This window comes from Vicia villosa, linkage group LG3, assembly GCF_029867415.1.
Source record: "Vicia villosa cultivar HV-30 ecotype Madison, WI linkage group LG3, Vvil1.0, whole genome shotgun sequence".
Taxonomy (NCBI): Eukaryota; Viridiplantae; Streptophyta; class Magnoliopsida; order Fabales; family Fabaceae; genus Vicia; species Vicia villosa.
This window is the reverse complement of record NC_081182.1, coordinates 82,057,699-82,074,340: the sequence shown is the minus strand read 5'-3', so window position 1 is coordinate 82,074,340 and position 16,642 is coordinate 82,057,699. Positions and strand designations below refer to the sequence as shown.

General features: G+C 35.0%; 2 protein-coding genes across 2 annotated transcripts; one reads left to right on the top strand and one right to left on the bottom strand.

The window, feature by feature from the left end:
* Window positions 1-5,787: 5,787 nt before the first annotated feature.
* On the top strand, window positions 5,788-6,637 carry LOC131662054 (signal peptidase complex-like protein DTM1). The gene is made up of 2 exons (XM_058931731.1): window positions 5,788-6,206; window positions 6,339-6,637. Exons 1-2 carry the CDS (start codon window positions 5,962-5,964, stop codon window positions 6,424-6,426), a joined length of 333 nt encoding a protein of 110 aa, XP_058787714.1. The 5' UTR covers window positions 5,788-5,961; the 3' UTR covers window positions 6,427-6,637.
* A 685-nt stretch (window positions 6,638-7,322) lies between these two features.
* On the bottom strand, window positions 7,323-14,620 carry LOC131662053 (probable mitochondrial adenine nucleotide transporter BTL3). Its single transcript, XM_058931730.1, has 4 exons — window positions 13,951-14,620; window positions 13,408-13,711; window positions 12,610-13,077; window positions 7,323-7,947 (listed from the first exon to the last, which is right to left on the bottom strand). The coding sequence occupies exons 1-4, from the start codon at window positions 14,382-14,384 to the stop codon at window positions 7,879-7,881; spliced, it is 1,275 nt and encodes a 424-aa protein (XP_058787713.1). The 5' UTR covers window positions 14,385-14,620; the 3' UTR covers window positions 7,323-7,878.
* Window positions 14,621-16,642: the final 2,022 nt, after the last annotated feature.

Sequence of the window (16,642 nt, the reverse complement as noted above, 5' to 3'; positions counted from 1 at the left end):
CAACTCTTTGTCATCACCACCACTGGCTCCTTCCATAGGCTTCTTATTTTTGCTTGTTGCTCCTTCCATAAAATTAGCAAGATCCTCATCAGAATAATCCATACTAGCATCAGAGTCACTAAATTCAACCTCCATAGCACTATCACAATTATATGTCTCATCACCACTATCATTAGAGTCATCCACACACGCATTCACACCTGCATTTTCTGCTTCTTCATTTGCATTCAGGACCTCAACACCCTCATTTGTATTCAGGACCTCAACACCCTCACTTGCAATCATAACCTCATCAATCAGATTGTTCAGGTCTTCTTCATTTGCATTCAGGACCTCAACACCCTCATTGCCACTGTTTCCTTGACCTGCACTCACCCCTCCATCACCCTCACCCTCATTGCCCATGTTTCCTTGGCCTTCACTCACCCCTCCATCACCCTCACCCTCATTGCCCATGTTACCTTGGCCTGCACTCACCCCTCCATCACCCTCACCCTCATTGCCCATGTTACCTTGGTCTGCATTCCCTCCTACATCTCCCTCACCCTCATTAAGTACTTCATTAACAATATCCTGAATTGTATCATAGTTTCCTGGATCAACCTCATTCAAAGGTTCTTCAATACTGGCTTCTTCAACAATATTAGGACTATCAACAAATTCTGGTTGGGATAAAGGGTGTTCTATGTAAATATCCACTTTAAGATGTACCCTAAAGAGGTCAGCTATTTCCAAGGCACCCTTATCATCTCTGAGAAGGTTCATCCCAAATGTTGGGTCATTGTAGTATATGCTACAAACTCCATTATAACCAAAGTCTTTCAAAAGACCCAACAATTCAAAGTAAGACCACCTATCAGCATCTACTACTAACTTATCACATATACCCCCCTCATAAATCGTTTTTTCTGAGTCCAGAAATTGACCACTATGGTGCACATTAAAGGTCATTATTTCATCCATTTCAACCTAATAGATGAAAATACGTATTTTTTAGCAATATTTCTACCAAAACGTAAACAAGATAATCCAGTAAAACAGAAAAAATGAAAAAGGGGAAAAAACCCTAATTTCATACGATTCAGAAACCCTAACATATACACAACAAGAAAAGATTGAAGAAATAAGAAATCTGACCTTCGTATACTCCTTCCTCTTCGTCTTCTTCGTGATGATAAGTCGCCTTCTTCGTCTTCGCACACTCTGTCCTCTTTGTCTTCGCAGAACTCTTCGTCTTCGCACACTTGTCTTCAGAATCCTTCTAACATTGCTGAACGAAAATGGCACATGGATAGTGAGGGTACACTATTTGCTAGTGAAAATGACAGGTCATCATTATTATTACCCTACCCATGACACCTAGCAGCCACGTTGGAATATATTTAACGTTTCAAACGGATAAGACCAACGTGAATACGTTTTGGAAACGTATGGGACCAACTTGAAACTTTTAAAAGGTAAAGGACCAAATTGGACCCTAGTGTATAGGTAGAGGACCAAATTGAGTATTAAGCCTAAATTCAATCAAACAAGTAATAGGATGCTACATCATCAACTCATCACAATATGCTCAAATAATTAAACCAAGATACATAACACATTAACTCTGATGAACCGACTTTGCAATCAATCAATTATTCAAACTTCCTTTTATTAACACAACGAAAATAATCAATGCAAAATAACTATCATCTTTAAAACAACTCAAAGTGCCAAAAATTGCAACATAAACCAAGAGAGTTCATAACCTCTAAAAACTTCCAAAATATATCATAAATAAAGAAATTGCACAAACAAGTGTTCATTCCTCGGTGGTTCGTATTAGAGCAAAACCCGATTTGATCTACGCAATAATAGGTGTCGCTCCATACCTCAGCTACTCTAATCTTTGTCACTTGCGCGTTACCCACGTAGAGGTAACATTCAAACAGAAGGGGTGAGATATCACAACAATATAATAAATCTTATAATAATGACTATACAACAGACATCTCATATAGGTTATTTGAATCATACTTCACCAATTATTGTCATCTTCGTTAGTTTACACATACAGTAACATACATAAGCACGTTCAATTCATCATGCAATCACACTTTCAAATTATGGAACTGACTCAATGTCATGCATGTGGTACTAACAGGGTATAAGACCATTCCAAAATTCCAGATAATGGCCAATAACAAGGCATAAGCCTTCAACAACAGGCATAAGCCCTCAACAACAGGGCATAAGCCCTCAACCAACAACAAGGCATAAGCCTTCAACAATGAATGCATGTGACATTAAAGATGTAACCACGAATATGTAAAATTCTATAGCATAAGCTCTCAACAATAAGTCCTATCATTTCAGGCCAATAACAACAACAACGTAATCGTAATATAGTCTACAATTTATAGGATCATCATCCCAAAATTTCATCGTCAAGCATCCCTAAATTCATTGCATTGTACACAACACTGACACGCCAGAAATGTTTTATCATCAGAAATATGTTTATTTAAAAACCCAATTTCATGATCAAATAAAAGAGAATATTTTTACCTTTACAACGCTCAAAACGGTGCGTCAAACGGACACCCGAGTCTCAAGATATGAATTTTTAAAGTTTTCAAATTTTTCCTTTCAGTACAGTGGTAACCGGTTACCTCAATCCTAGTAACCGGTTACACTACTTACAGTAGCGAAACCACGCCAAATCCTTCAGTGGTAACCGGTTACCTCAATCCTGGTAACCGGTAACTTCATTCAAAAGTAGCCCAAAATCCCAATTTTAATGCAGGGTAACCCGTTACCCCAATTCTAGTAACCAGTTACCCCTGTAGCAGAAGCCAAAAATGTTCAGTTTTTCTGCTATGAGACAGTTACCCCAAAACATCAATTTCCGGAAACATGAAAATCATATCAGTGCCTACTATTCATTCATAAACGTCACACAACAATCCAACAACATTCATTACAACAATTTCATCAATAACAACAACATTAATTTTTGTATCATTATCATTTTAAGATAAATGAAAGTTTGCTTCATTTCACTCTTATTCTTTTGCACTCTTTTTTGATTGATGACAAAAGGGGAGAAGTATAGATGATTTTCATATATCTATTTTCCATTTGCTTATATCATACATATGTTCTGATTTATTGCTTATGCTTTAACAATGTTTGATTGATCAGGAACTTTAAAAAAGTTCACTAAATTTGTCTATACAGGCATTTCTGAAGATAACTCGTGCTCTGAGTTACATTTCTAACCAGGATGATCTAAGTTATGAACCAAACCTTTGTTTAAAAGAAATACAACTAGACTTTGATATCAACTAGACTTTGATACCTCATTTGCTGTGATTGCAAGCCAGGCTCTGAGATAAAGTGAGATACAAGAACCAGGCATTATGCCCAATCAAGCTCTAAGATAATATAGCCAGGCTCTGAGATGACGAACCAGGAAATTTTTATCAGACTCTGAGAAGCTGATAAGTATCTTAATTAGGAAAGTGTTTCTTTCATGTTTGGTTTCAATAAAGTATAAAACTCTTTGAATTGGGTTTCAAGAATTTTTTTTCCAACCAAGTCCAAAACCTTGTTTTTAGAGTATTCAGAACTTGATCTTCAAAACTTGTGCCAAAAGTCAGAGTTTTGAAATTCTTTAGAAGCCCTTTATCTGAGTTAGAGTCAAAAGCCATTTGATGAGCATTAATTTAGAAGCATTGTCAAAGAGCATTCCAGATCTTGAATTTTCTTTGTAAATCGCACTGTTATCTCTTCAAAGTCAGAGTGTATTAATTCCTGAAACTGATGACGTCACACGCCATTCTATCAAAGTCAGAACTTGTAAGAAAAAGCTACACACTAGAAAAAAAACCATTAGGGTTCAAAATTGTTCTTTAAGAAACAATGTATTGGTATCATAAAAACTAAAGGCCATAACAAAATCTAGTTCTTACACAGTGAGGATCATGGTTCAGGGAGGAACCAGTGGCGTGCCTTAGGTTTAGAGGAATCAGATTTAGAGAGGAACCAGAGACAATGGATTATTCAGTAACATAACTCTAACTTCCAAACCTTGGTACGACATGCAATTGAGAAGAATGGAAGAATTGCATTGCAATGCATGACTATATTTGTGATTGATAATTGTTCATAATTAATCTATGTGATTGAAGAATAATATTATTAAGTTATCCCCGTTGTTTTATGCCCCATTAACATTTATGAATGGATTCTCACCCCCTGTTCGCTTCTTGTGTTGGCTTTATGCCTATAGTGTAGTCGTAGATACTCAGGTAGAGACTGATGAGCCTCAGATGTTGCTTGTGTGGAGGATGGCTAGTGGTCATCTTTATTGTTTTATGCGCCGTTTAGTGTCTTTGTGTCGCTCTGATAGTGTAACACTTGGTTTGGAAATGTTTTCTTATTTTATTTTGTGACTTGTAGAGTTTATTTAAACTAATGTTCTTTTGAGTTAAAGTGATTTCCATTTTATGAGACTATTCAAGGTTGTGTTTTTTAATTGTGTAATTTTCCGCTGCTATTATTTATAATTTAAGGAAGATGTTTTATTTAAGAAAAATGTGACATCCTTTTCTAAAAAAATAATTACTTTGATTATTTTATAAATTGCATGTTGGGGTTTAGGGTGTTACATAATTGGTATCAAACTAGGCCGGTTCATTCGGTCTAGGTTGTGAACTTGTTTGTACTCTGGTGTACGACATGTGTGCAAGCACTATCGATGTCTGTTTTCGTTAACAACTATGTGTTTAACTATTTACGATTAGTTAACTTGTTTCAGCATCGAAAATCGGTTTACTCCAACCTTTAAGGGAAGCTTTAAGAGATCTAAGCTTCCCCAAAAGAACAAAAGTCTTCCAACCCTGGATCAAAGAAGTTGACCATGAATTGAGAACCAACTCATTGAAATCAGGATGAGACAACCAATGATGGTTGAACCTAAAAGGTTAGGGGCCCCACAATTGATTGTCATACTTAAAGGGTAATAGGGCAATGATCAAAGACATCTCTAGGGAGGGCCCGTTGGGGATAAAGCCCCTAACAACCCCACCAACCTTCCAAGATCATGATTCGATCAAGCCTACTCACAACCCTGATATAGGTTGATTTTATCATGAAAGTCTTGACTAGCTAATGATGTATGACCAATAAAAGTGGAACTACCTAAAATATAGAACCTGTACATTTTAAACCCTTTAGCAATAATCAACACACCATGTGAAATTTTTAATATGCCATGTTCAATTCTAGTGTAATAGGCTAAATCGTAAAACATGTTTGTAGAAAATAAATTCCGCTTAAGTTCATGAACATATTTCACTTTACATTAAAGTAGCTCATGATTATCAAATATTTTGAGTCTAACTGAATCAATATCATGAACCTTACAAGCATTACTATTACCAAATCGAAAAACTTCACCTTCTTTTAACTCCAAATTCTCAAAGTACTATTTTTTTAGACATGTGTGATAAGAGCATTGGAGTCCACAAACCTAACTCTTTTATGTCTTCCAACTCGTTATCACTAGTGCACTTTGATAACCATCTTTCATTAATGTACATTGAAGTATATAGCAATCGTTTGAGTTTCTATGAATAAAACTTTCTTTTTATGCACATTATCATTGTCATAAAGGAGGTGAGAGGTCGCCAACCCGATTCTAAGACGACAACTATGAGGTAGTATGACATTAAATTAAAACATTTAAAGTTTATAGAAGGGACAGTTGAGTTAGCATTTAAAGCTCATACATCTTCTTAACTTTGCCTCACTCCTCACCAATGCCGTAATTGCATTTGTATGGCCCTTCATTCATTTTTTTCATCAACATCACAACACAGCATAACAAACAAAAACAACAATATCAAAAAATTTAACTGAATCTAATCCCAAAGTCTCCAAAATTGGCTTGTGACATTCACCAACCTCATCACAACCATGGCAAATGATGCAGCTCTAAGAGCCTGTCTACTTTGGCTGGCAGTAGTTATATTAGCAGTTGGTATATGCACACACTCATTCAAGAAGATGCTGACTACATATGTGTTGGGTCTTGTTGGAATTTCTTGTCTTCTTTTACCTGATTGGGATTATTTCAACCGTGATATTTCTCGTTGGCCTTATCCTGTTACTGTTGAGGAAAGAACAGAAGCTGCTTTTCTTTATGGATCTGGATTTTCAAGGTGCCTCTCTTTAACTAGATTTTGATGAATCTGTTCGTATGTAAATGCATGTTTGAATTGACGGTGAGATCGATAGTTTTTTCTGATTTTGCTTGGATGAATGATGAATCTTTGTTCTCTCTGATGATACAGGTTTACAAAGTCTCCTTTGAGGGTGATTACTTATAGCTTAATTTATGGATATGCTATTTGCAAATGGTGGGAGTATGTATCTGGTTAATTGTACAAGTTTTATGGTAGTAATAGCTTTTTTTTTTAATCTCAATTTGTTTAACTTGGAGTGATCCATAAACTGCTAGAGTGATTGTTTTGTTGACTAGGTACTTCAATTTTCAGTAGAAAAATCAAAGGGATAGAGAAAATGAGATCATCCCACTTTTCATATGTGTATCAAGCTAATGATTGATGAGTTTTGATTTGCACATTCTTAATTATATGTTTTTCTCCTACAAATGGTTAATATAGTTTTGTTTTGGTACTAATGTAGGTAGTACAGAACAATAGTTTACTTAATTCTGTGTATAAAGGAAAACAAGTGGATCTAAGTGTGTAAACTAGAGGAATTTCATATTTGAATTTGCATGTAGAGTGATTCCTTTTATAGAATCATTCATGTTTTTGGTGCATGCCTTTTTTGTGGGAAAAAAACAACCCTTCAAAAGATTTGAAATGAAAGATGCAGCATTTTATGAATGTTTTGTGACAAATTGATTCATATACATCACAATCTATCCCCAGGACTTCTTTTAACTTTTGGTAGAACTTCTTTTAACGTTCCGTTGTTTTAGATTACAAACCAAAAAACGGTATCATGTTCTTCATCGTGACCGTTAAAGATGTTTTTGATCTTATACGCAACTCTCACATACGAATGATTACACATCAGTCTATCAATGCCCCCCGTTTTCCATAATAGAAACAATGGCATTTGTTAATTTTTGCTTCTAAGCATTTCAACAACATGACATTCAATTTTAAAAATGACCCGTTTCACGTCACATGGAATCGAGGGGTACACAAACCAATCACAATCAAGAAAGTATGAAATTTGTATGTAACTCCAAAGCACTTCCCTCTCCCAAACATAACTAGTCATTTTGATGACAAACAGCAAACTGAAAAGTGAAAACAAACCACTACATAAGCTCTTTCGAACTTCCTTTGTTTGTGATATATTGTGGATCATGTGCATTCACAAGTAGGATATCCTGTTCAGTGCAAAAAAATGTCCAAGAATAATAGATAAGCTCCGTTAAGAGTTACAATCTAAAGCAAAGGGACTTGCTGGCTTGGACCGACCATGCTAATAATCAACTCAACTGCCAGAAGAAAAAAATTTTAACAAAAATGTGTAGACGGAACAAGCATAAGATTCAGGATCCGGCAGTTGCTACTAATTTTTTTTTTTTTTGCACAGTTGATGCTTTCGTTAATCAACTGTAAAGCCAGTTCAAAAACACCAATATGTGTGATATCCATATCGTGATGGCGTTGGTATGGAATGGTAGACCATTATGGTTTTACTTTAACCCTGAGAGGCAAACATCAAATATAGCCCACTGAAGTTGAAAATTACCATTCCACAACAATATCAGATGCTCACTTATAAATCAGATTACTGCTTGTTATCCGTATAAAACTGAAGATCTCATCTGTTCTGTTCATTGATTACTCACTCTACTTTGAGAACAATCTTCATGAACTCATACACAAAGTAACTAATTGATGCAGAAGGAAGTACCTGAGAATGGGAAATCAAAACACATTTATTAAACTTTAATGTTTAAGAAGAAAGCAATCATAAGCAGCATGAAATCAGAAACAAATAAAATGAATGAAAGGCAAAACTGATCATGTGGTCCTTTAAGTTGTTTAAGTGTACCACACGAGCCTTTTATGATTTTTATCAAGAAGGTCCTTAACTCTCATAAAATGAATGAAAGGCAAAATTGAACATGTGGTCCTTTAAATTGTTTCAGTGTGCCACATGAGTCTTTTATGTTTTTTTATCAAGAAGGCCCTTAACTCTCATAACAAGCACACAGTTGACCTTTTTGAGTTTCTGTCTAAATCCAGTAAAAACATGTCTATGAGGCTGTTATGATGCTGATGTGACTGATAATTTGACTACGTATTTATTCCTACACCATATCCTAGTCCTGCGTTTTTATTAGATAAAAAATCAAATTATGGCCTGTTTGGCAAGCACAATAAGCTAGCTAGCTTATAAGCTCATACAACTAAAAAAGACTCGTCTGGTAACTGTCCTTTTCTCACAAGGTTATAACTTATTTTACAAATTTGTAGCATTTGCTAATAAGTTACTTGAAATAGTTTAAAGCTAATATAGCTTATCATTTTTTTTCTCTCAATTTTACCCATTCCTGAGTCCTGACTCCTCATCACAATACCCCTACTAAAAACAGAAACCTGAGAAACAAAAAAGATGAGATTGAGAGAGAAAGAGAAGAGGGAAGAAAAAAAAAGAGAAAACACATAATCTAGAGGGTAAAGAAGAGTATGAGAGGGGAGTTTCATCTTCACCCATAGCCCATCATCTATTCACCATTAACTTCCATCACTAACTATCATCCTCCTTTACACAGAAAGAATCATCACAGAACAGCAAGTGAAGGCAACAACAATAGCTTTAGAGAGAAGCATAGAATATGGAAAAGAAGGGGAGATCTGTCTCCGCGAGCACCGCGCCCCGTGAGTCCAACTGATAGGAAGTTGTTCCTATCAAAACTAGGGTTTATAGAATAGGAAAGGAAAACACTAAAAGACTAGAGAAGACAAATAAAAACTAATTAAAAAGATAAAATTCATTTCATTTCTTTTTGATCCCCTAATGTCTCAATGAGACTACAATATATAATGTTAGTAGTGGATAACATACTAAAAAGCCCAAATATTAATAAAGGCCCAAATAAATAACAATACAAATAAAACTACTACTTATAAAAATTCTTAATAAACTTAAATACTAAATTCTACTCTCTATCATTACCGCCGGGTCCACTTGAACCTTGTCCTCAAGGTTCTAAAATAACTCTTAGTGGTGCCTCATTAAAGAGAAAATCCTAAAATAACATGGAATCATGGACGTGGTATCAAATCATGGATGACAACATTGTGCTTTTTGTCCTTTAGCACAATAATTAAAATTAAATGACGGATGAAAATAGATAGGAGGTGAGAAGAAATATGCATCAAGCATTATGACGCCAAGTGTTGGCGTGTGATTCGAAGGTGCAACTTCACATGGATTGTGCTTTTTTATGCACAGTTGAGATTTCACATGACATGATCCAATGGTTGGTAAGAGTTTCTCTATTGCTCTTGAAGAAACACAACAAGAAAGAACCTCCAATATTCCCTTTTCCAATGTTTTTTTTTTAAAAAAAAAGAACTTTATCTTCTTTGACTAAGTACTCCATTTCTTAATGAATTCAACAATGAAGTAGAGCTTTAATCTTTCTCTATTTTCCTCTGTATTCCATAGAAATGAAAATGGAGCTGATAAACAAGGTGAGATGGCGGATTGAGTAGAAATTTTTTTTTTTTTAGTAAAAATAATAAGGTGTCTGTAAATTTCCCATTTGGAGAGGGCTGCATAGGTGGATTTAAAGATTTGGAAAGGGTTGCAAGAGATAACGAACAAATTTCTGCCGGGATCAAAGACGAAGATGGAAAACACGTGCTCAGTGGTTGTTGGTTGAAAATCATTTACACGAAATAACGACAATAGATCTGAAACTTTGTAGGGCAGCGGAAGTATCGTTGTCAAACACATATATGTTGATTTCAGAGGTGGTAGTTGAGATGAAACGATGGTAGCGAGTGGCTCCGTCGTCGGAAGTGGCATCGTCACCGGAGATGTATTCTTTGACACATTTTCTTCATAACAAAATGGTTTCAAAGGTGGCAGCGGTACCGGAGGTGGATCAAAGATTGACGCCGGTGGTGGCTCCGATAGTGAGTTCTCGTTCACTGACTTTGTTTCTTCATCATGATGTGTCATCAGATTTGGTTGTGGCAGTTGTTTTGTATACAGATACGATTCTTCTTCTGCATCCTCCTCAACAGATTCCGAGATCTGATCTATAGGCTCCACTGATTCATGTATTGGTTCCTCTTCTTCATCATCCAACGGTAAAATGGGTCTCCACTCCGGCTTGAAACGCCATAATAATGCTGTTGTAAATGTGTCCCAATTATATCTCGGATGAATACGACACCACCATATCCACCATGTGAAAGCAGAGCCTCTCAATGCTCCAACAGCTTTTAAAATCTTCAATGATTTGGGTGTTTCATGCTCTTTGAAAAATTTCTCCAAACATAGAATCCACCAATAGGCATCTTCACTTGCATCAAAAATTGGAATATTCATGATTCACAACTATAGATTTAGAACATTTGAGGCAAGAGATCGAAAATGAAAGCACCAATTGATAGGAAGTTGTTCCTATCAAAACTAGGGTTTATAGAATAGGAAAGGAAAACACTAAAAGACTAGAGAAGACAAATAAAAACTAATTAAAAAGATAAAATTCATTTCATTTCTTTTTGATCCCCTAATGTCTCAATGAGACTACAATATATAATGTTAGTAGTGGATAACATACTAAAAAGCCCAAATATTAATAAAGGCCCAAATAAATAACAATACAAATAAAACTACTACTTATAAAAATTCTTAATAAACTTAAATACTAAATTCTACTCTCTATCACCAACCTTCCCAGTCGTGAAACATTCCATCTCACCAGTCTCTGAAATTTTTTATAAGCCACACCAACCCTCTCCAATTTCCACTGTGAAAATCATTGTAAAATCACACTCATTTTCATTCATCTTCCCAGAAATGTTTGGGGCTGAAATGACTATGGGTTGCCGGTTGGTTGGTCATGCTGTGTTCTGTTTGCTTGAGGGTGTACAGGCAAATAATGAAGTGGTTTTGATTTCAAGGTAGGGTTTTGATTGGTTAGGTTAGAGGTGAGTGTGACGGTGAGAATGGATGCAGATGATGGAGGGTTTTTCTATTACAAAACTGGGCTTCTTTGCAGGTGAACAGCCAAGCATATTTTCTATTTTAGTAAAAACAAAAGTCAAAATTGTAACTTAGTAACCACATAAGCACTTAGACAACATAACAACTACGCAGGCATTTTTTTACGGAGTTGGACACAAACTCAAAAAATGTCAACGATGTACATGTTGATAGTTAATTAAAGGACCTGGTTAGGAAAACAATATAAAGGACTAAAGTGGTACAATTAAACAACTTCAAGGACCATGAGCATGTAACTTAAATTGCGAATCAGCGCGTAGAATCCTGCTATTCTGCAATATTGCTATATCTCGCCGTGTTTGTTTATGCGAAGAATCGTTAATTGGTGGGAGTGACTGGGACCAACGTGCAGAGGCAGCAACCTTTCATTTGCGTAGTTGTTATGTTGTCGAAGTGTGCCGAGGCATGCTACCCTTAAGCAGCAATCTTTTTGACGCTTGACCCTTTCCCTCTATTTTCTGAACTTCTCTGATTTATATTCTTTCCCTTTGACATTTTATATCCATGCCATGGTGTTAGTTGTTAGTGGCATTTATGAATTTTGTATGACATTATGTGATGAATCTTATGATCCTAATTTGAGTTTCATTAAATATTTTGGATGTGATTTTAAGTTTTTTTACTTGGATGTTGTTTTATATACATATACACGATTGATTGTTTTACTTGATTGTTATTTTATATAATATATACATATATATGTGGGTTTGTGAAATTGGTAGGATCTTACAATCCATATGATACAATTATGTGATTTACGATCTTGTGACCCCTTCCTAATCTTGCATATGATCTCGACTCTGTCTATCTTGACCGTGAGAGCAATTTTGCCTAAATGGAAACATACTTCTATTTAGGATATAAATTTAGACCAGAGGAAGACAACCATAAAGACGCATAGAATTGTTTTCATGGTCCCTATTATAAATATAGTATATACATTTCCTTGATAAAAAGGGTTTTTTCTTTGGCATAAATAATTGACATAATGAAATCTTAAGGGGAAAATAATCTTATAGCAATAATCAAAACATTTCATAAACAGGGCATTATTGTATTGAGGAGATTAGAGGACTATATAGAGCCAGCAGCCTGTGATCACACAGTAAAATGTAAATGGAACTCAGATTGTAAAAACAAAACAACACCTTGCATGAACCTTAATCTATAATATCTACATTATAAACTCTCAGTAGTGATAATATTAAGGAGGAATAATCAATATGAACAGATTGGGGACTACTACATAGGTATTCAAAACTGATAAATATAAGTCCATTAAAATACAAGTAACTAGAGCATGGCAAGAAATTAAGAATTTAATACCTGTAATAAGCTGGGAACAAGTCCAGCATAGAGGGCAGAAACGCCTCCTTGTTCCACTATTTTGACAAAAGTTGCTAAAGAACTTAATTTAGTAGACTGGACTTGCAATTGAAGCTGCCTTCTCACAACCTCGAATGGGTATGTAGCAGCTTCTGCACATGCACCAGCAATAGCCCCATACAGCAATGTCCTTACTGGCCCCAACTCAAGCTGATCAAAGGCACTCAATTCCTGACCCTGTTTGTGCAAATTCTGGATTCTTTGCATTCCTTCGGGTGAATGCAGATAGGATGATTTTAGCATATCATACACACCATAAAATACAGCACTAGATGGAGCCATGCTTATAAGTGATGGTACTAAACCCTTGTATAGAGAAAAGATGCCTTCAGTTCGAATCATGTGTTGGAAAGCACCAATTACACCACCCAAAGTTTCTCCGCCAGGTGCCACTATCTTGGTCCGAATCTGTAAGGCACACAAAGTTAATTTTTAAAATGATTGTACTTCAAATAGCTGAATGTGTGCACTTGCTTTAATTAGCAACAAAAACTAACTTTTTATATCCAAATAACTGCTTGTTACAGCAATTTTCTTACAAATCAGACTTAAGAACTAAATATGTTCAGTTGGTTTTTCATTTTTTTCACAGTTTCACAAATTGTCATGTTTGTATGCCAGTGTGCAACTGCTTTTCTATTGAAATGCAAATTTATGCTAAACGATGCAAGTATATTCAATTGGGCAGTAAAAGATAAAATAAACTAATAAATCAATATTCAAATTACCACCACATACAGTGTCAAGTGGCAGGCAAATAATAGTAGCAGTGACCCCAGCAGCAGCACCAGCAATAAACCTCTCAAAATTGGTAGTTTCTTCATTCCCAGAGAATCTAAGTAGTTGCTTTCGATAAGTATCATATGCACTAAAATTAACAGCTTTGAACGGAGCCGTTCGCAGAATATTTAGAAGGTTCCCCTTCCAAAAACCTCTCAACCCTTGAGAAGTAGCAATTGACTTAATAACCTCAAAGATATTTCTCGTCTCACCACGAACCATATATTCCAGCTTAAGTCTTTCAAGTGGAGCAACACAAGTTCTGATAAAAAAAAACATATAGCAGCAGTTGAGATTTTGTTTCTAAATTAATATAACTTGCATTTGCATCACCACCAAGCTCTGTATCACCGACACCTCTGAAAAAAGACGTGTCCAGTGTCAGTGTCCAGTGTCGGACACTGACACTTGTGATAACTAATTATGGGATAAAATGAGTGCAATCTAACAATAGTAACTTCAATTGCAATATTCAAGGAGGTGCAGTAAAATTAAATATACCTAGAAACCATGGCAGATATAGCACCAGACCAAAGATGCTTAGTTGTATTATTGATAGCACCGCGTTCTCTTGCCCTAACCTTTTTAGGCAAAACGTCACCGTCGGCGGTGGTTGTCTCTTTATCAGAGACGTGTTCACCATTTTGCAATACATACGGTTTGGGATCGACAGGAAGAGCAGTACTACTACTCGGCAAGCTAACCGACAAAAAGCATCTAACCGCCGGAACCCTTTTCCGATGCCGCCGGTGAAGAATTGGTTCAGAGGAAGCAACTGCGGGGAGCCGTAACGAAATGAAACGAGCGAAGGAATCGGGAATTGAGGGTTCGAGAAACAAACCGCCGGTAACAAATTCGGAACTGGGGTTGAAGAAAATGGGAAGAGAGTGGGAATGGTGTTGGGGGTTGGAAATTTGGGTTTCTAGCAGTGCCATTTTTTGTGAGTGGAATGTTGTTTACTGGTTAAGAGGTGTTGCTTATAGTTCTGAGATAGCTTCAACTTTGGTTCTTACTGATGGTTTATCGGAAATGAGGATTGAATAGCAAGGTGTGTGTTCTCAATTCTCATCGCCGGAAAAGTGTCAAACTCCATCGATAACTAAACTAAAAACTTTAATTTTTGTTTGTTACCGGGAATACTTTTGAGCATGCTAAGCGAACGATTTTTTTTGTATTATCCGCTATTCTGTTGTCTCTAAATTTTTTTTCAAATAAAAAAGTATATATAACGTGTTATTTATCTTTATTAAAAACAAATTTTAAAGAAAAAATGTTTTAATTAAAATTTCATAATTCTATATATATATATATATATATATATATATATATATATATATATATATATATATATATATATATATATATATATATTAAAAAAATTATCTAATGATATTAATACTATTTACTCTTCTTTAACGACTCTTTAATAATTATCTAATGAATCAATTATTCATTTTCTAAATCAACTACAACAAAATTACTTTTTAAATTGAACTTTTTATAATGGAATGAAGAGAACCACATGATAATATTGGATATTGAAAGGAAAACACAATTATTTCATTATTATTAAAACATATTTTATAGTTATTAAAAAATAATTTATAGTTATAAAATTAATACATTATTTTATCAATTATATCAACGATCACTCAACCGATACAACTTACACGGAAGCATTAAGCTTCGACACCCATAAAGATTGTTAGCTATAAATCTATTTCTAGAGTTCAGAAACTAACAAATAATCATTCTAAATAAGGATTCGAGCAGTATATGTCTATAAAAACCCAAAATCATAAAAAAATACAATAATCTAAAACAACAATCAACACAAATTTGTAAAGCAGATTAAATATAACACCATAAAAGACAATTTGTAAGAAAGAACCAAAGAAGGGAAATGAACCAAAAATCTAAAACAACAATCAACACAAATTTGTAAAGCAGATTAAATATTACACCATAGTAAATACATAAACAAAACTCAACTACAAGAGATTACACAAAGAAGAAGGGAAATGAACCAAAAATCTCACAATTTGTCAGCTCCGATCGACGATCAATCCACCTCCAATCATCCAAATGCATGCTCCATAGTTGTTTTCTAACCTAATCTACCAAAGAATGAAGTTGATGGATTTTGGGTCAAAAATCCCCTAAAAACCATAACCCTAAAATGTTACAAATGAAGAACATATAAACAAAATCTGCGCATGCTCTCTAAGTGAGCTAAGATGACTAAGCGAGATTACACTTTATTCTTAAATATCTAGTACAGTAAAAAAAGATCTCGTTTAACGAGCTAACCACACTAACCGAGCTTATGAAGAATACTCTGCCTCTATTATTGAATCTCTAAGCGCGCTAGAGCTTGGCTTAACGAGCTTCTGCGGAATTTTCTCCTTATTGCTTTAAAACTGCGTATTCGAAGCCGTGCCTTCAACACTTTATTGCTCGAGGCTCCGATATGCATCAATACCTATAAAACAAAAGAAAAACTATCAAACGGTATATAAAATGAACCAAAACTTAAGTATACAAATATTTACACAAAAGTTGGGTTTTATTATAAAAACGGAAAGAATATAATCGATAAGTGCCACAAATATATATTTAAAATAACGATATTTTGGCACTTATCATATATACATGTTATTACATGACAGCAAGGAACACTAGATAAATCCCACTTTCTACATGAACAAGTTTCCTTTTTTAGGTTCACACAATAAGTCTGAATGTCATTGATAACAACAAATATGGCAAAATCATCATCACCATGCCATGTAGGATTCCACCTTTGTTTTTTTTCTTATTCTTCTCAATATCCTCTTGGTGATGTAATGTTTGATGTCTTTAAATAAAGTGACAATAGGCTTGTCCTTATGCTTCAATATTTTCCTATGGCATGCAGGGACCTCCAATATATATTTCCATGCATATTCATTCGATGCCTTCATTCTTTGCATTGCCCTCTCCCATTTTGGAATTGTAGTTGGCCTAGCAGTTGCCCACATTAACTCTTTTAACTCCAACCCATTATAATTCTTCTTCCAAATTCCATATAAATGCTTTACACACAATCTCTACTCTATATTGCCACCAATACATTGAACAACTAGAATTAGTCCTTGTCACATGTATGCAAACTCTAATAAGATGTAATCAAAATAAATCATAAGAATATACA

Bases quoted from the DNA above. Each gene is read 5' to 3' on its own strand.
- LOC131662053 (XM_058931730.1), bottom strand. From the start codon at position 14,384: ATGGCACTGCTAGAAACCCAAATTTCCAACCCCCAACACCATTCCCAC. The intron at 13,078-13,407 runs GTATGTGGTGGT...TGTGCCTTACAG, and splicing joins TTTGCCTGCCACTTGACACT to ATTCGGACCAAGATAGTGGC. The intron at 7,948-12,609 runs GTATTAAATTCT...TCCCATTCTCAG, and splicing joins TTGTTCCCAGCTTATTACAG to GTACTTCCTTCTGCATCAAT.
- LOC131662054 (XM_058931731.1), top strand. From the start codon at position 5,962: ATGGCAAATGATGCAGCTCTAAGAGCCTGTCTACTTTGGCTGGCAGTA. The intron at 6,207-6,338 runs GTGCCTCTCTTT...CTGATGATACAG, and splicing joins TATGGATCTGGATTTTCAAG to GTTTACAAAGTCTCCTTTGA.